Source organism: Psammomys obesus, unplaced genomic scaffold (genome assembly GCF_907164565.1).
Source record: "Psammomys obesus unplaced genomic scaffold, mPsaObe1.curated_primary_1811, whole genome shotgun sequence".
NCBI lineage: Eukaryota > Metazoa > Chordata > Mammalia > Rodentia > Muridae > Psammomys > Psammomys obesus.
Window position 1 is genome coordinate 21660465 of NW_026596073.1, and position 20326 is coordinate 21680790.

Consider the following 20326-nt stretch of genomic DNA (forward strand, 5'->3'; position numbering starts at 1 on the left):
TTTGTTTGTGCGTATGAAAACACCAGGCAGGACAATTTTGCCAAATTGGGAAGAATTCATGTCTGCCAGTAGCCACCGTCTCTGTATCCTTGAATAGAAAGGGGACTTTCCAAGGCCTTGACTTTAACTTACACAGATTGAGGAAGCTCAGTTTGCCAGGTCTTTGCAGTAGCCACACATACCTCAATAGTAACATTTACAGCAATAGCAGTAAGGACAGATATAGCACAGAGCTAAGGAGAACAAGGGTGGAACCCAGGGATCTCTGGACCCATAAGCAGCCAAGACTCCTTGACTTTCTCTTAACCGCACTTGTCCTCCAGGCAGCCAGGCCTCAGAGCTCCATGACAACTCGATGCAACATGCCTGAGCTTGGTCTCCAACCACGACCCATGCTCTAAGCTGCACCTGCACACGGTACCCTCAGAACTCTAAACTGTTCTGTTTGCCTTTCACTGGCTGTTTACACATATTCTTATATGCAGAGCACACATATCCTAACAGCTTTACATGTAATTTCAAGTGTCACAAAAGCTCTATTTTACTGCAACTTAAATACTTTGTATATTGGGAAAAAAAAATCTACTTAGGATTAGATGTATATCTAAACTTAACATCTAAATTTATATTAATTTTAAAATATTTTTCTATTACATTTAATTAAAACCTTAACTGAGCCTTTAAAGAATGAATTATCTAATCACAAACTCTCAAACCTAAATTAACAATGCATTTAAAACAAAGGAGGAAAAATGTGAGAAAATCATGAAATAAATGAGATCCTCTTAAAACTGTCCACTAAAGTCTGAAATTCAAAAATTCTGAAAGTCTAAAATCCCATTGCCTCCTCCATTCCTCAGGCTGCTTCTCAGACATGCGTAGCAAATGCATGATGCCCTCACAGATGACACTGTGTGTGTGTGTTTGGTTTGTCACTACTGAAGTGAAAATAGTCAAAAAAAAAAAAAAAAAAAGAGATGGCAGTAGCAGAGCAGGAGACGTACCCCACTTCACACTGAAGCCATGACACGTGACTGGTCCTTTAATGAGGGGTCTGGTCGGAGGCCCAGGTCTGTCAGGACTAGTTGTACAAACCAGGACTTCACTTGGACAGCTCTTCCCTTCCATATTAGAAGCAGTCAGCTGTGGCACAACCAAGGAAACATTAGCACATTTTACTTAAGGGCTATTGAGTGACTTTGTAACATTCCATCTGGTCAGGAGGTTTTCTTTAGACTGTTGACCTAAGGGTTTGTGATCACTTTTTCTGCGCACATTTGGCTATTAACAATTGAAAAGAAAACCATAAGGGAAGTTTTGGCTAAATGTATTACTATAGAAATATAAGCCTAGATTAGTGGTGAGTTTAAAACCATGCTAGGTTAGTAGCAAGTTCCGGGGGACCCTGGAATGCAGAGTAAGACCATGTTTCAACAAAGAAGGAGGAAGAGGGAGCTTTATTGGTAGTATATATACAATCAGTATGTTTCCATCGATTCTCTGTTGTTTGATGAGAAGAAAACACAGGGATGAAGTAGGTAAAACTACTTATGGACGCGGCAGACAGTGCCACCTAGTGGATAATATCAACAGTACAACTATGCTCTGGGAGCCAACAGGCAGTATTTTTAGCGCGCTCACACACACACACAAAACCAATTATATTCCTCAAATAGTCAGTCACAACATTGTGCTTGATAATCAGACAAATGCTGAAGTGACTACATGCCAAATAGGATTACTTCACCCTAAAATTAGAGAAGGGAGGGCGGAGAAACCTCAGGGCACACGAGGAAATAGGGTGCCACACACAGGACCAGTGAAGAACGCTGCTGTGTAGGGGAAGCATTGAGAGAGCAATGCAAAGCAGTCGCTTAAACTGGTGCAGCTGTGGCTGCTTATAAACAAAGCCATCAGTTCTCATCCTGTGGGCTGCAACCCCTTTTGGGGTCGAATGACCCCTTTCTGAGGGGTCATCCAAGTCCATCAGAAAACACAGATATTTATAATTCCTAACAGTAGCAAGATGATAGTTAATGAAGTAGCAATGAAAATAATCTTATGGTTGGGGTCACCACAATGTGAGCAACTGTATTAAAGGGTCGAAGAATCAGGAAGGTTGAGAATCGCTGGTCTAAGTTGAGGAAGGGGGAGAAATAGGAGAGAAAAAATAGAAGCAGGAGAGGAAGGAGCAGAGGGCACTGGAAAGCCAGAGAATGTGATGAAAAGGCTGGCCACTGAGAACAGGGACTAGTGGCACCAGGTAGTGTCTGTGCTACTCTGAAGGCGCTCTCCATGTTAGCACTTTTTTTGGCCCGCAGATTCTGTTTTGAAACGAAGTGGGAAAACACAGAAGTGCTGGCGTTAGCACTCATTCAAGACTCACCCGGAATTTATACTGTGTGCTTCTTTTGAGATTTTTCACAGTACAGGTGAGGTCCTCTCCAGTGTATTTTGGGTGGAAATGGTTATCCTGAAAAGGCAAAGCCAGAAAGAGTCACCAGAATCATAAAACCTGGCTCTCAGATTCCTAAGGATCCAGGGTTTTAGTCTGCTTTTCAACAGTGAGCAAAGCCTGTTGATTAGGAGGCTGACACATTTCAACAGGGCCTGCAAGTGGACCGGTGAGGGTCCTGAGCTCACAGTGCCCCCTTCTGGCTGTGGGAGAAAGTTCAGCGTGGATGGGGAAGGGCACACTCTTTTAAGGTAAGGGCATACCTTACCATTACAGGTGAATACACTGAATTCGTTCCATAATGTTCTCTATTCTTTTTGCCCCCCTCTGTCCCTCTGTCTGTCTGTCTGTCCATCCCTCCTTCCCTCCAAGGAACCCTCTGTGCACCAGGCTCCCCTCAGGCTCAAGAGAATCACCCTGCTATATGACATCCACGGCCTGTTCCGCAAGCTGCTTACGAGTCAGCTAAAGAAGGCAGTTTAGGAGAGAAAACCCTGCACACGAACAGAAGGCATGCTGTGTGGTGGTGTGAGCCGCGAGGGCATATGAAGGCAGGAGGCAGGCTGCTGGAGGCCCTAGGATGCTGTCACAGCAGCAGGGGTTGAAGTACGGTAGCCACACGTGGCCCTTGGGATTCCAAGCTAATCAATTAAAAACTCGGCTCCTTAGGCCAGCAGATGCATTTCAAATGCTCACAGCCACATGTCCAGGATAGACTACAGGAAGCTTCCCCCACTGCAGAGCTCTCAGTGTGACAGAGAGGTGGCCAGGGAGGGGCTGTCCCAGGAGGCGATGTGCGGAGATGTGAGAGAAGACCTAAAGGCAACTACGGAAGCGAGAAAGGTATCTTCGAGACCTTCCTGCAGGAGGGCACAGGAAACGCAAGTCCAGAAGGGCCAGGGCACAGCGGTATAAGCAACAAGGTGACGTTAGGGGCATTGCACAAGCGGAATGCTCGGCCTAACATTACTGTAACTGTGGCAAGGGTGAGAGTTTGTTAGATTTTGGGGTGATTTTGAAAGAAGACAGATTTGCTGGTTGACTGTATCTGGGGTCAGCGGATGACTCCAGCTGAAAGGACCAGCAACCATTTGCTGAGTTTGGGAAGAGAGGTTTGTGGTGGGCAGTGAGGACGGCGGTGGCGGAGATGAAGGGTGGCCTTAGATGTGGGTGGTTAGGAAGAGGTCACGATGTTCTCAGGTGTGCAGCCCGCAGGACTCACGTTCTCATCTTCCTGAATGTCCAGGGTGTAGGTGATCACTTCCTCGGGCGAGCAGCCTTCTGGCCTGTTCCACTGGAGGGTGACCCAGGTGACGCCAGCCCGGACGAGCCTGGGTGCTGACGGCATCTGTGGGATGTTCCCCAGTGTGTAGCACACGACCTCCTGGCTGTAACCACTGCGAGAGATGAACACGGAAGACATCTGAGGGCCGCGTCAGGAGTCCTGACATTTTAAAAGAGGGATGGCGTGCCTCTACCCAGACCCACTGGTGTGCAGTGGAAAAGGATCCTATACAGAGAACAGAAAACCCACCAGGGTTTTCAAGTGTCCTATTGGGCCCCTAGAGTCTGCACTTACAAAAGCATGCCAAGTTACAAGGGAGTGGGCTTGCGATTTTATTTCCTTTAAAAACATAGCGGTAAGAACAGAGGCTACCAAGAGACCTCAAGCAAATTTGGGTACCAACAAGTAACTCTGTTTTGCAAATAGTTTTTTTTTTTTCCTCCAAGTCTGTAGGTGTTTCTAATTCATTTAAAAATTCCTGACACATAGAAGCCTTTATCAGTCCTATATTTCCAAGTCAGAAAACTCTTCAGCTATACTGGTTTCCAGGCCCTGGGAGGCAGTTCTAAGAACTCTAATGTTGCATTGAGGTCCTCCCAGCTGGGGCCACTGGAGGGCTTAGTCTCCAAGATGCAACCATGAAAGGAGAAGATTTCTCTCTTGATCAAGAGTTGCCTAGCGAGAACTGAGACATGGTCTTTTGTCAAAGCCCCTTAATTAACAGGCTCCTTGGTTGGGAATGGTTTCCGCCTGCAGCCTGGGGACAGCTGCAGCTGAAGCAGCCTAGGCTGTGCCTGGCTCTATGATGTGATGACAATGGTCGCTCAGCAGCCCTTTGTATCAGCAACAGTCACACAAATGAAGAAGAAAGATCTGCAGGACGGGCCCGTTAAAAGGCATACAGAACAAGGAATAGGTGCTAGGATAGGGGTGGAAGGGATCAGAGGAGAGGGAGGCTTCCTTTTCTAGACAAAGCTCAATGGCTACCTTCTCCTTGGTCTCTGGGACCTCAGTGAGTTTCACAACACAGCTGTGAGACTGAGAAAAGACCAGAGTGGCCTGTCCCTCAGAGGGCTCCTCCTTCCTCAGGACTTCCTCTCAGAATCGCCTGCTGTGGAGGCAGCCTCTCAGACCTTCAGGCAATGGGAGTGCCTGCCAGAAGGCTGAAGGGTGAGAAGGAAAGGGGACGCCATACCTGGTGCCGATGTCATTGCGAGCAGCAAGCCTGAACGTGTAGCCCATGGCTGGACACAGCTTTGTCAACTTGCAGTGCTTCTGGCTCCCAAAGAAGCACTGTCGGAAGCCACTGTTTCTCTTTCCCTGGAAGAGCACACACTATTCATGCAGCGGAAGGTCACCCAGCAGACTCTTAAATTTTCTCTTTACCATCATTAGACTTATCGGTCCATTCACTTACAAACTTAAAATTAGCTGGGTGTGATAGCGCACCTCTGTGATCCCAGCACTTGGGGAGGCAGAGGCAGGCAGATCTCTGTGAATTCATGGTCCGCCTGGTCTACAACCAGAACAGCCAAAGCTAGACACAGAGAAACCCTGTCTCGAAAACAAACACACACACACACCAAAAAAGAACCCGACTTTTTAAATTATTGCCCAAATGAATGGGGGTTTGCTGTGACATTTGCAAATAGACACAATTGTAAAAAACAAAAACAAAAACAAAAAAAAACAAATTAACGTGAGAAAATGAAAAAAAAAAGTATTTTAAACAATTGCTGCAGTTTCTGCCAGGCTCTCACATACTCCTCAGAGCTGGGATCACTACCCTGAAGTGGCCTGGCCTTTCTCAGGAGTCCTCATCCTCCCCAAGGACCCATCTGTGCAGCTGAGCCTGAGCAGGTGTTTCTCCTCTCTTCTGTCACAGTGGCCCAAACCCGTGACACACACAGCGATGGTGAGCTGTTTGTTTTCTGATTCCCAAATACTGGTCACAAGCCCTTGAATCATCCCATCCACATCTGTTTTCTTCCCAAAAGAGCTCAACCAGTGCATGTGGACTTGAACTTCACTGTTTGATAAACCTTGGAACATTGGTTGAACGCCTATATAGAATAGCCTAGCCCCCTCACACACAGACCCAGACCCACAGACAGACAGACAGACAGACAGACAGACAGACACACACACACACACACACACACACACACACACACACACACACGCAGCATTCATTCTAAGTTTCTTAGGAAGAGGTTTCAAGTTCTTTTATGTAAAAAGAAAAACACTCAGGTAGAGTGCCTGTCTGTCTATCTTTTGTCCTGGGCCTGAACCCAGGTTTTCATACACAGCAGGCAAGCCCTCTATTGCTGACTCACTCCTGATGGCCCCCACTCCATTTTATTTTAAGGCATGGTTGCCATAGCATCTCAAGCTGGCCTTGAACTTGTGATTCTGTCTCACCAGTCTCCCCAGTAGCTAGGTTACAGCCTGAAGCACTCTGCTCAGTCTTATAGTTGGGGGTCTCATAGTTCCTCATTAAGGAAAAAGACCATTTAAGCTGGGCCACGTTCACAGTTTGTTGAGCAATATTTCCACTCACAGTATATATTACCCTATGAATTGATCGTGCAAACACCCCAGTCCTCAGGAGGCACAGGCAGGACGATCAGCCTAAATTTGGAACCAGCCTGGTCTACCTATGGAGCTTTTGGCCAGCTAGGGCTACACAGTAAGACCTGTTTAAAATGAAACCAAGCAACCTCACAACAGGGCCAAGCCACAACAGCGTGAACATTCTCGTCAGGCCCAGGGACTCCAGGAAAATGTCTGAAACTCCCAAGTTCCTTCCAACCGGAAGCTGGCAGCTTCCCTCCACGCCAATTTAAGCACCTCCTTTCTGTACGCAGACTCTCGATATACGCTGCCAGAACACATTCCAGGTGACATGCAATTAAAAACAAACGCGCTAGAGTGCACAGACTAAACAAACACGCACCACCCCAACAGCGCAAACCCAACTCTGACCCAACTGCCCGCCTCCTCCCCAGGTGGTACTGTTCTGATGGTGGCCTCTACGGTTCAAAGTTCATTTTTTCAGGGGTTCACTTTCAGGTGCAACCGAGGACAGGTAAAGAGGGTAAAAAGCAGAGTATTTTCCATCCTGACAGAGCAGAATCATCATGTGGCTACTACATTGTTGACGCATGCTGACTTGAGTGCTCAGGTTGGTCTAGATTTATTCATAGGAAGACTGTGCATAGATTTCCATAGTTATGGCCACGTGCATCCTGCTGAGTCTGTATTAGTTTTAGTAGTGGAGGAGTCTGCCTCTCCTGCGCCTCCGTTTCTGAACTCAGAGTAAACAGTGTGAGAAAGGCACCCCGTGCCAATAAAGCTGTCTTCCCTTCCAAACCCGTGTTGGCTCCCTTCAGTGGCTCATTTTCCCTATTTCTAAGCTTGGCTTCTGCTGCCCATTTCTGGTACTTAGAAGTACAGCCAGTAAATAAAATCAGTCTTTGCCTTAATAGCCAGTTTACTTTACTATGTAAAAGCCATACTGTTTGTGACTTAAATAAGGAGTGAGAGTTGATCAGCAGCAGAGGGTCAATTTCTCTTCTCAAAGAGGTATAGCTGTGGTGATCGCTGGAGGGCTGGGCATGGAAACATCCCAGGCCCTTCAAGACATTTCTCTGACTTTAAAGAGCAGCAGTTCAGCCTCTTTAGACATAGGACCCAACAGTTCCTTCGTATTTATTTTTCTTTTTACAATATGTGTTTGTGTGTAAATGCCTGTGTATGTTCAAGAGGGTGGGCATGTGTATGTGAGTGCAGTTCTTATTAAAGGCCAGAAGAGGGCGGCAGATCCCCTGGGACAGAAGTTACATGCACATGGGAGGCATCTGGTGTGGATGCTGAGACTCAAATGGAGTCTTCTGCAAGAGCACTGTGTGCTCTTAACTGCTGCTTCCTCCTCCTGTCCCCCTCTCCCAAGCTTTCTTTTATACGAATCCCCGAGATGTGCTACAATTTAGGTAGAACTTAGGAATACATAGGAAAACTGAGAGCTAGCTGAACCTCGAACTTAAATTTTAGAAACAGTATTTGCTGAGTTTGATCAGGTAATTAAGCTTACAGAGCTAAAGAATTAAAGCTTTTTAGAAGTCACTGAGTATATTAAGCCAATCCAAGAGGAGGTCGGCTAACAAAATACTTCAAACAATAGAAATCTTTTGAATAAAAGAAAACATTCATACAAGACAGGCTTCGTATTAAAGAGGAATTGGAAAGGGAAAAATGACATTCACAAAAGCCACTGCAGTTGCAAAAAGGGCCATCAGCTGAGAGGGAGGCCAGGGAGTGGAGATGAAGCAAGCCATTGTCCTAGTGACCAAATGTTGCAACACACAAATCCTGCTGGCCTGTCCACCCTGCCTGGCTTCCACGTGGCTTCCGTGGATAAGGAGGCGAGTAGGCAGTGTTTAAAAGTGCAGGAAAAAACAAAAACAAAAACAAATAACATTTGTAAAGACACCCCCACCTCCAAAAGTATATAAAACATTGGGGAATGTTTATCAATCAAGCAGGAGCCTGCTTAGCAACAACATCTACAAATAAAATAGTAATATTTTCTGTTGACAGAGACAGGATTCAAATAAGAAGTCTAATGCTTCAGACAGGACAGATTTCTGTGAAATGACAGGAATGAAAATATGAATGCCTATAGTTTTTTTAAGTCAGAAGGTAAATATGTAAAGCTTTCACTGTCAGTGAAGGCTTACAGTGTAGTTCACATTTAATAGAAGTACATCTCCAGGAAGTCTGAGAGAGATAAGCTACGGACTGTTACCTCTTCAACAGAAACTGACTACGCCAGTAGGCTTGCTGAGATATATTTTCCCAGAAAAGTTCTATACGTACAGCTGCACGTATCTATATATCGATATGTGAGTGTGAGTACAGAGCCCAAGGGCAGCCTTCAGCACTTTACACCCATTTTAAGGTCATAGTTCCTTGCTGGGCCTAGATCCCAGGCTCTGTCCCTCCCTGTCTCTGAGACTGCGAAAATCAGGTTTGGGTTGTTTTTGTTTTTAATGATTTATTAATTATTTATACAGTATTCTTCTTGAATGTACACCAGAAGAGGGCACCAGATCTTATTATAGATGGTTGTGAGCCACCATGTGGTTGCTTGGAATTGAACTCATGACCTTTGGAAGAATAGCCAATGCTCTTAACCTCTGAGCCATCTCTCCAGCCCATAAATCGTGTTTTTAACATGCTTGTAGGGAGATGAATTCAGGTCCTTATGCTTGCACGGCAAGCATTTAACATCCTTGGTCCAGGAAACTTTCTTCCTCATAGCTTACGGCAGCCTGTACAGAGTTCTTTGCTAAAGTGGCCTTCATAGAGATGGTTACTATCTTAGGTATGTTACCCCTGCCCTCCTCAATAACATGGTCAGCCACAGGCAGCGGGACAGCTGTGGGAGGCCTGGTTCTAATCCAGGCCATCTGTGGGATGGTGCAGGGAGGAGAGTCAAGGACAGTCCCCAGGATCATGGGGACCCAGGCTTGGTACGGCAGCTATGCTGAACCAAGCCACCTGGAGCGGTGGCCTTGAAGACAGGTGCTGTCCTGCTCTGGGTAGAAAATGAAAGATAAGTTTATCGCCACTGGAGCAATGACTAGGAGGAGCCAAGCACACATCCCTGGTCGTTTTTGAGGCAGACTTTGGCAACTAGGCTACTGACCTACTTTGACATGAACGGAAATCACCCCTGCCATGTTCTGACCTGACTTTACTGCCAGGGCCCGTGAGTTGAGAAGAAAGGCTGCCTTTCAGGGTTCACCGTGGCATGCTTCCTTTCAGAAACTTGGGCACGCCCCATGCTTGTTTCCACAGCTCACCGTGAGGTCGTCTGAGGGCAGTGTTAATCTTTACTAGCGTGTGAGACAGTCTCGGAGTGTAAGCTGTGCTGCCCAACTTCCAGGCGCTTCACTTGGCTCGGAGGAGGACATTCCAAACCTGGCCTGCTTCCTCTTCCAAGTTTCCTGGTTCCCACCCCCTTCTCGGCCCATGCTCCCAGTTCAACACCCCCGGGAGCCACTTTCCAGGGGCGCTGGCAGGTGCTGACCCCGTCCCACCAACTCCTGGTCGAAACCGCTCTCGAGGAAGAGGATTTGAACTCGAAACCCTGAGATCCCATCCCTGCTCCTTTTTCTCCTCTTCTCGCCCTCTCAACCCTGCGGTGTGTTTTCGGAAGCCTGGTTGCCACAAGGTTATTCGCCACGGCTCACCTGGCCTGGGCTGCATACCTTACTATCTGAGTCTGGGCAAGCAGGTCTCTTTCCACATCCGCCTTCTGAAGGAACCGTATCTTCTCCTTGGATCGTCTCATAGCTCGCATTTGGTTGTGCATGCTACAGTATGTTCTATGGGGCCCCTGCTCTCTGAGGCATGGCAATAACCGGCCTATAAAAGGGATCAATATGGAAAGGTGGGGCCGAGAGAAGGGAGCTCCGGGCGGCAGCTATGTGGCCAACACAGCAGGAGCTACTTTTGTGAACGCGTGTAAGATGTAGTGGTCAATCTAGGAACAGAGATCTTTCTCTCCAAAGAGTAGAGACACCTTACTATTCATCTTTAAATGAAATTTGGGCACCGTTTGCACATGTAAAAGAGTTTGGATATTTTAAGAACTGTACTACATTTTTCTCTTACGCCTTTACCTCCTATTTAAATATTTCAACTTTTCCAAACTATAATTGAAAATTAAAGCTGGTAGTTAAGAAAGTTTATACCTTTAGCCAAATAATTGATTCTTCCTCCAAATTAAAAGAAAGCAAACAAACAAACAAGGCCCCCCACTCTGCTGAGCTGTGGTGAGCAACCTGAGGATGGCGCCACGGGATCCTGCCTCTCTGGGCAGCAGGTGGTGGCAGAACCCAGCCCCTCTGGAGAAAAGACAGCATGCCTTTCTTCCTGGGGGCTGAGAAGAACCACTGAGGCACAGTCCTGGTCCTCCAGCTTGCCGGGTCCTGCGCTCTCACCAAATCCATTCCTTTCCTTTCCCCTTCCTCCCGACTCTCTCCCTCCCCTTCCTCCCTTTCTCTCTGTCTCTCTGCGACAGCATGCAGTGTCCTCCCTGCCTCTTGGGCTCTCTGACTAAACTTCTGATCCTTCTTTCTCCGGCTCTTCCTTTTCCCCTGAACACACAACAGAAAAGCAGGAGCGGAGAAAACATTTGGCGATCTTGTATCTAACGGGGGCGGCACAGTACCTAAACATCTGCTGGTGTGTATCACAGCTGTGGGGAGAAGCCTGGGACGCGAGGGAGTGAATTCGGACGTGGAATTCTTTCACTCCCTACCTGTGGGAAAACAGTCATTCCCCGGCCCTTAAGTGCTCATGTCTCTTCGAATCAAGGTGAGGGAGTAATGGGACTGTGGGGCAGTGATGACACAGCGTCTGCCTCCTGGCTGCGACACTCGCTCTGCAGTCATGGCCACCCCGAGGCTGCCATGCTGTGAGGAATCCCAAAGCCAGCAGTGACCTCCACAGCAGAGAATGAAGTTGTCCCAGAAGACCTCCCACTCGGGCAGGGAGGCCCCACCCACTGAAACTCAGGATTACACGGTGCTGACTGGCCACTCCCCAAGGCTAGTCGCATCCCTACTACAGCATCTGTGACTGCGAGTGACTGAGTGAGTGGGTGGGTGGGTGAGTGAGTGCTCCAAAGACCTGGGTTTGATGCCCAGCTCTACATAAGCGGGGAATTCCCTCACATCCGTGATCCCTGCACACGGGGGCAAAGGCAAGAAGATTGGGCCAAACTAGTTTACAAAGCAAATCTGCGGCCAGCTTGTGACACATATGGTTCTCTCTCAAAAAATAACCAAGTAGCTAAAACTGTTATTATCGCAAGCCATTAGGGTGGTAATTTGTTCTACAGCTTCAGACTCATTCATTTGATAGCCCTTGTCTTAATTCCAGCAAACCTTTACAAATCTCCCGCACTGCACATACAGAATGCCTGCAGAGGGCCACACGCCTCACTTAACCGGTGCTTGAACAAAAGGGTCCGCTCTTGTCTGCCCTGGCTGCACACACTTCCCTTCAAAGCCAACCCAAAGAGTAAAGGACCTTTCAAACGGCTTTCAAAATTTTCCGCAGATGCTATCAACAGTCAGACTTCTAGACAACAGTGATTAACCCAAACTGCCACTCAGGGGCAATGAAGCTACTACATCTTACAGAATTACAGCTCAGATCAATCAGAAATTTTGCCATTTTTAACGGTCTTGAGGGTAGAAGCCAGAGGCTTACACAAGATTGGCAAGCACTGCACTAGTGAGCTGCATCCCCAGGCCCTAGATTAAGACTTTAGAGCATGCCACTCCAAGGTTTAAACACAAACAAAATAGCTTTTCCCAGGACCTCGACTCCTGAGCAGGCTTCTAGCTCTGAAGAGTACACAATAGAAAAAAAAAAAAAAAGCTCCAGGAAAAAAGCCAATTTATAGGAGGGCCAGCCTGCTTGAAAGCTGGTAGGGAGGTACATAAAAAAGCGCTTGATTCTGTTTATAGGACCCGACTAATTTTTAAACTTAAAAACGTGTTTAAAAAAAACAGCATGTTACTGTTTGTGTTAACGTGACAAAGAATGTAACAGAAAACAGTAAAAAAAAAAAAAAAAAAAAAAAAAAAAAGGTACTTTTTCAAGTAGCTTTTCCTTTCCTGGCTCTCCTCAGACCAGCTGTCTTCAATGCGTGGGAAGATGGACTGTCTACAGGGCTGGCTTCTGCTTCAGGAACTCGGCGCTGCTGGGCTAATTCTACACACATAATCCATGAGCATCTCAATTTATTCAGGCTTGTGTTTGCTGCCAGAGTAATTCCGTACGCTGTGGGGGCTGTGATGCCCTGGCTAACATTCCCAATCAGCTTGGCACCACCAATGCTGGGAGAGAGTATGTCCAGCAAAACTGGCACTGGCAGATGAAATTGGCTGGTATTTTTAATTGCCTTGAAATTAATAGATTAGAAATGTCCCCCTGTTTGTGCTCCACAACATCTTCATTCTTGGCGTACGAGAACGGGGGGAGGATGGCTGAGTTGCTGAAGTGCTTGCCATGGAAGTGTGAGGCCCAGAGCTGGATCTCAGAATCCACAGAAGAAAAGAGGGTCTGGCGGCACATACTTGCAGTCCCAGAGCTGGGGACACAAAGACGCAGAGATGTGCCTGGGCTGTCTGGCCTGCTTGTCTCCAAAACACAAAACAAAACAGCAAGGCCAATGGTGTCTGAGGAACAGCACCTGCCTCCTCTCACACCCATGTGAACACATACAACCAAGAATGGCTAAGCTGAGGGTGCTGGACCCCATGGTGGCGCTCTCTTTGGGCCACGTACTTGCATCCTTTCTCTCTTTCCACTGTCCTGACTGCAGTTTCCAGGGTGGCCAGCTGCCTGCCAGGTAAGTTACATGAAGATGATTGTGGAGTGTCACCTACTCTGGATGGCGGCTGTGGGGAGCAGACATGGACGAGGTGACTGAGCAGTACGGTTTAATGCAATAGAAATTCAACTGAAAATCAAAGAAGAAATAAGGGTGCGCTGGCCAAATGAACTACTGCCAGGTTCTATGCTATGGTTTAGTCTGCTCAAGCATCTATATTTAGACGTTGTTCCAGTACTGGCAGACCCTAGGCAACATCAAAGATAAATACTGGCTTGAGATGTGCTCGGCAAGCTATGTAATAGGTGGGGCCCATAGAGGGAGCTGGAGACACTCCACATCTGGGTGGATTCATAGTTTCTAGTGCCAGGCAGGCCCCACTCTACCCTCATGCTGGCAAGGAGGCCTTTCCAAGACGACGCGGGCATGGGGTGGTTTGCGGCTGCATACACAGAATAAACACAGCACCCCTTCTGTCCTCAGGATCACTAGATGCTCATTCCACAGCAGAGGCTTGTGGACATGAAATTGGCAGGGATGGTCACAGGTCCTTGGTTTAGAGAAGCTGACATGGCTTTGTCTCAAATTTCTCCAGGTACTGGCATGCACCTTGGGTCAAGGGCTTTGAGGCGTGCTGCAAATGTGCTGAGAATGTTCCAGTCAAAGCGGAAGGAAAGGAACAGAGGCACCTAACAAAAGAAGCAGTTGCCTGGGGCTGGGGAATGGCACAGACCTAGAGCACGCGAGGCAGCATGTGCCTGGGGTATCAGTGCTGCGGAGATGGCGGCAAGAGACTATCTGGAGTGTGTGGGCCAGTCGAGCTGGACTGGTGAGCCCTGAAGTTCAGAGAGCTCACGGCTCAAACAATAAAAAGAAGAGGACTGAGGAAGATATCCGACATCAACCCCTGGCCTCTCTCTCACACACACAGACACACGCACGCATGCAGGCACGCATGCATGCAGAGAGACAGAGCACACAGAGCTACAGACAGGAAGACAGAGACAGAGACAGAGACAGAGACAGAGACAGAGACAGACAGAAGTTGCCTGTATAACTGGCAGTTGAACTGAAGATTGCAGGCAAGGCCTACAGTGGCTGCCTTCTGGCTGGCGATCAGTAAACACAATGGATGCATATTGATAAATCAAGTATTAGAGACTGTGATGAGCATCTGCAACTTCACACAGAAGTTTCCTCACAAAGTCTGCTTGCCAATCCTCAGCCCCATTCTGTATACATAAAGAGAGAATCAGCCTTTGGTTCCAAGGTCCTATGAGAGGGGCTCCTGTGTTTAAGACCTCAGTGCTGGCTGGTCTTATGTCAACTTGACTCATCTGAGAGGAGGGAGTCTCAATTGATAAAATGCCTTCCAAAGGTCCAGCCGCAGGTATTTCCTTAATTAGTGGTTGAGGAGGGAGGGCCCAGCCCTTGTGAGTGGTGCCAATCCTGGGCTGGTGGTCCTGGGTTCTATAAGTGGGGTGAGCAAGCCATGGAGAGCAAGCTGGTCAGCAGCACCCCTCCATGGCCTCTGCATCAGCCTTTGGGTTCCTGTCCTGCATGAGTCCCTGTACTGACTTCTGAGGATGAACTGTGATGTGGAGGCCTAAACTAAGTAAACCCTGTCCTCCTCAAGTTGCTTTGGTCATCAAAGCAACAGTAACCATAAGACAACCTTCTTGGCTGGGTTTTCTTCTCGTGCACCCCTGGTTGAAGTAGCCACTCCCAGAGTCTCTGACAGCCCTGAATGTGGTGGTAAAGGCTCATGATATGGTGAAACACTGCCACTTTACCACCCAAAGCTAAAGATGAATTCTGATGGATACAGCCAAGCGAGCATGCAACCCCACACCAATCCCTATAGGCACAGCCTCTAGGAATGACTTCAGATCACACAGGCTTGGACAAGCGGTGCCTTCCCTTGACATTCTAGCCAAGTGCTGGCACTGAAAAAGAGAAACCAGGATTTCCAATTTTCATTATGGTGTATGTGTTGGGGGGGGGGCGGTGGAGAAAGGAAGAAAGAGAATGAATGAATGAATGAATGAATGAATGAATGAATGAATGAATATGACTATCAGGGCCTATATAGATTACATCAGGAAGCCGAGAGAGCTAGACAGACCATCCATGGGCAGGTACAACCTTAGAAGGTTGACCACCTATGTCCATCAGCCAGGCCCTACAGCCTGGCTCCCCAGCCTTTAGCTACACTGCAAATGGGAGATGCAGGGTTCAAGACAATAGCCTGTGGAGGCTATTTCAGATTCAAGCCATGATAAGCTTTCCCATGGGTTTTTTTTTTAACTCAGCAAGTCACTGTGCTCAGTGGTATTGTACTTACTTGCATTCCTATGACAGCTGTCATTTGACCAGAGGAGTCACATGCATATTCATCCGTGACAAGAAGCCCTCTAAGAGGCTATCAACTCCCAAGCCACGCAAGAGACTGGTGGATCACGATAAGCCACCGAATTCTTCCTGTGGTGGCTCCATTCCTCTCAATCCTTCCATGAGCTGGGCTGCCTCATCCCCTGACCCCTGAGATATTCAGGAGCTGCTCTGTGGGTCTGGACACACCCCAGATAGTTTGTGCAATGCAGCTGCGGGTGCAGCATGGCCTGTGGCCTGTTAACAGGGCTCGGGAGCTCTACCTGCTGCTAGCCTTTTCTGTTCCCTCATCTTAGCACTGAGCATCTCTAGTTTTGTGAGGATGGTAGTCTGTTCTTAGTTTCTGAGCTGTGTGGGCTCTTTAGTCACTGGGATCCCAGATGTGACCTTCTTTACTTGGCCAGCTGAGTCACATGTGAGGAAGATTCATGTGAACTTCAATCGTCGCAACTGGCAGAACTGTTTTTCTGTTCTCCCATTCAGTGCCCACATGCCCCAGGCAGAAGCTATGCAAACAGCATTTGAGCATCTATCCACGTATGGCCTGGCAGCAGGAATCCTGTTGAGACTCTTGTAAAAGATGGCCTATTATCTTGCAGTCTTTCTCACCACTGGCTTTCTTTCTTGGATCCCAACATCAGCAAAGAACCTCCATTACCATGGAGGGGTCAAGAGACTGAACTTGCTCTTGCTAAGTCACCTTGTCCAATTGTAATGTACCAGTGCTTTGAGATAACAGACATTATCTTTCCAGTGCAGACACTGAGGCTCAGGTATACAACTGATTGCGAAGTACCATGACCCACAATCCAATGGCACGGACCATAAACATTCCAGTCCAGGTCAGCACCTTCTCCTTGGCAAACACAGTGAGATCAGCAGCTGCTCCTGTCGCTAGCGCATGGACAGTATCTACAAGTGTAACTTAGAGGCTAAGTTTCCATCAATGTTTCCTTTACAGAACTCTTTTTTCTAAAGTAGAAAAAGGCTTTATTTAACCAAAAACTATATAATATTTTTAAAAAGGTTTTTTAAAGCAAAGGCTAGTTCTCCATCCATTTAGATACCTGTATGCTGAGAAGGCAGGCACCAGGTTTGAATCCAAAGGCTCTTACTGCTGTGTTCCCTTACCTAGAGACTCCTATAATCTAATATAATATAATCTCTTCGTCTATAGTCAGTTACTCTACATGGGTTTAACTTATGGGGTAATCATGTCAGCTATTTGTAGATAAATGTACTAGTAGCTAGCCAAAGAACTAACGTGGGTACGTCAATCTGCCCTGGACCAATTCTAGAGAACTCCTTCCTACCTCTGCCACAGGATGCTGAGAGATCTTTAAGCTGGAAGCAACAGCAAGGAGCCCAAGGAAGATGGGCATGGGATCTCACAAATTAAAGTGATTTACCCAGGGAGGCCTTACGAACAGAGGACCTCATACTACTTCCCTGACCCACTGACTCCTTGTGCAAAGGAAGCCTTGTGCTGAGACAACCGTGCCCGAACATCGCTTGGCCTGTTGTTTAATAAAAATGCTGAGGGGCCTGGGGAGATGGTTCAGCAGGTGAGGTGCCTTCCACACAAGCATAAGTCCTGAGTTAGGATCCCCCAAAACATGTGAAAATCCGAGGTGCTGCTCTGGGAAGAGGTGAGAGGGGAAAAAATAGGCAGGTCTTGGAGCTCGCTGCCAACCATCCAGTAGAAACCTGCCCTGAAAATGACCTTCTGCCATCAAGCTCCTGACAGACAGTCCCCTGAGGGAGACTGTCTGGCCAGACATTTGTCTGTCAAACTGCAGAGGTCACATGAGCCACAGTGGCAGGGACCCTTGTTTGGTCAGGAAAAGCCACAACTTCATGTAAAGAAATCAATCCTGCCTGTATCAAGTGAGAAACTGATCTGAGAGCTGAGCAGACAAGGATTCCATTCTTAGAAGCTCATTCCCATTGCATAGTTGGTTATTATTGCACATGGGTTTAAAAATCAAGGGGTTATCAGGTTAGTTACCAGGGCAGAAAAGCAACTCAGTCTTTTATGGAAGCCCCGTAAGTAACTTCCAAGTCAACCATATACAGTGAGAAGGTAATGGCCACCGGCAGGAAGGAGAGCTTTCTGTCGGCGGCTCTGTTCTGCTTCTGTTCCTCCCTGGAGCCTTCCCCAGCACTGTGGACCCAGCAAGGCCAAAGCCTGGCTTTCTTTCAGGAAGAGGCTTGAAAGCAGGCCCTGCACTCGAAATTTACCAATACTTTCAAAATTCATCACCTTACTGGAGTGGAGATTATGAACTGGGTTTTCTAGAGAAGGGACCACTGCTGCTGCACCATGTACTGGAGCCCAGGGCTCCAGAGGACACTCAGAAACATGGCTACAACCTGCCCTCAAAGTTATCACCCTCAGCCCAGGGGGAGGTGGGGGGGGCACTCTTCCTCAGCACAGCCTTCTTTGAGATGTGTTTCTATCTTTGCTGCTGCTCTGGTGTGTGCACGCATACAAGGCATGCACGTGGAAGGCAGAGGACAAGCTGAAGGGGTCAGTTCTCTCCTTCCACTGGTGGGATCCAGGGATTGAATACACACCATCAGGCTCAGCCGAGAGTAACTCTACTCCCCACTACCTTGGTGTTCTCTCCTTTCTCTCTCCCCTTCCTTTTTTTAAAAAATATTTTTCATCTGTCTTGTTCAAGGGCAATGATCTGTTCCTCCACATACCTCACAATTTTCCTGAATCCAGGTTTATTTCTGCAGCCCTTGGACAGCCAAGAGGTTCTGGGTGTGTGGCTGAGGCAGACAAGATGTAGAGAGGTGATGGGAAGTATGGATCCAGGCTAGCTACCTGCATTTATCTACTGAGAGCTGACATGATTACTCCATGTTTAAACTCACATAGAGTAGCTGACCGTAGACTAACAGATTATAGGAGACTCTAGGTGAGGGAACAGAGCAGTGAGAGCCTTTGGATTCAAACCTGCTCCCTGCCTTCTCAGCCTAAAGGTTTCTAAGTGGATGGAGAACTAGCCTTTTCTTTAAAAACCTTTTATAAAACTGCTGTCTATTTTGAGGTTAAATAAACCCTTTCTCTGCTTCAGAAAAAGAGTTCTGTGAAGGAAACAGTGATGGCAGCAGCTGCAGCACAAGGGCGGCCTCCCAGGCTCCTGCCCACCAGGTTATACTGGGACAGTCTAGAAACAGGCCCTGCCCCAGGGGCTCTGGCTCTAGAAGCTGAAGGAGAAGGTTTCAGAGCAGCAGCTCCGGCTTCCTGTGTTCTCACTTTCCGTAGCCCAGATGCTGGTTGCCTTCTGTGCATATCTGCCTTCCTTCCATGAAGCCAGGGCCTGGCAATGTAGGCATACAGACTCAAGCGAGCTGCCCGGAGAAGCTGCTGATTCTTTGGTCCCGTTTAGAAACAAAACAACCAGATTATTTTGCTAGAAATTTATAAACGAGAGGAAAAGACAGAAGGAGCCCACACGGGGGAATGTACAAGGGCCCCGGCTAACTACTGAGTATTCTGTGTTGACTAGTCCGTGGTGGGTATCACACCGACACCCTCCGAAATCAATCCTACATGAAGCTGCCCTTCTACCACTGGTTCCTACAGGGGGCCTGCCTAGGAGACATCCCACTCAAGCGCTCAATGTCTCTGAGTTTCTGGACCTAAGAAGACAAACGACAAAAAGTCAGCTACGAGGGCTAAGGAGATGGCCCAGTGGGTCAAGTGCTGCCTGTGCAATCGTGAAGACCTGAGTTTGATCACCGGAACTCACATAAAAAAAAAAAAAACCCGGGTGCTTGTAATCTCAGGACTGGGGAGGGAGACAGGTGGGGTCCTGGGTTTTGAGGATCGGCCAGTTCACACTACTTGGTGAGCCCAAGACAGCAGGATAGCCTGTCTCTAAAAGCAGGGTGGATGATGTCTGAGGAACAGTACCTGAGGCTGATGTCCAGACTCTACCGGCACACAGGTGCACATACACATGAACATGCATGCATACACGCACACGCATGTACGCGCGCGCGCACACACACAGATGCAGACACACACATGCAGGTACATGACCTCTGAGATCTTAAGTGATGTTTAAAAAACTCCTACTCATCCTCATTCACTAGATCTGTTTTCCAATCAAACCACTTTTCAATGGAAATCCCTGGAAAGCCAGAGATTTCACCTAACTGTGCCTATGAGGTATTCGTAGAATTAATTCTAAAGCCACTTCAGCAGTTGACTTATTCAACTTTGAAGTCGGTTATTCAAAGCTGTTGAGATGCAGCCCAAATGGAAATACATTACACAAAAAGCAAAATCACTTCAAAAGGTCATTGTCAACTATGTCATCCATGTAACGTGTTCCATTTTTAAGTTTTCCTTATTTGACAAGTCATGTTTCAGCTTATACATACATTCTGAAGTTTTTTTTTTTTAATGTTTTTATTTTGTGTGCATTAGTGTGAAGGTGTCAGATCCCTTGGAACTGGAGGCACAGACAGTTGTGAGTTGCCATGTGGGTGCTGGGAATTGAACCCAGGTCCTTTGGAAGGGCAGGCAGTGCTCTTAACCACTGAGCCATCTCTCCAGCCCCCATTCTGAAGTTTTTAATCTTGTCAAATTTAAGTCATAGAGATCAAATAACTTGAACTAGTGCCCAATTTTTTTACACTCTCTATTTTTTTTCAGTCCTTAACCCCTTTTCCCAACCATGAAAAGGGATAATAAAGCAACGACTGAATGAATGCAACAGAGATCTACAGAAACAAAAAACACAGGAGCCTTCTAGAGGCA

The 20326-nt window shown here is 47.4% G+C and overlaps 1 protein-coding gene across 6 annotated transcripts in view; it reads right to left on the reverse strand.

Moving 5' to 3' along the window:
• Fndc3b (fibronectin type III domain containing 3B) overlaps positions 1-20326 on the reverse strand; it is a 296408-nt gene that overhangs the window by 49099 nt on the left and 226983 nt on the right. For all 6 annotated transcript variants that reach the window (XM_055625918.1, XM_055625922.1, XM_055625916.1 and 3 more), the window contains exons 12-15: positions 4936-5060; positions 3678-3852; positions 2387-2473; positions 1005-1143 (exon numbers count right to left, since the gene is read on the reverse strand). In XM_055625918.1, the coding sequence (XP_055481893.1) occupies positions 1005-1143; positions 2387-2473; positions 3678-3852; positions 4936-5060 (526 nt within the window). The remainder of the gene's footprint in view (positions 1-1004; positions 1144-2386; positions 2474-3677; positions 3853-4935; positions 5061-20326) is intronic.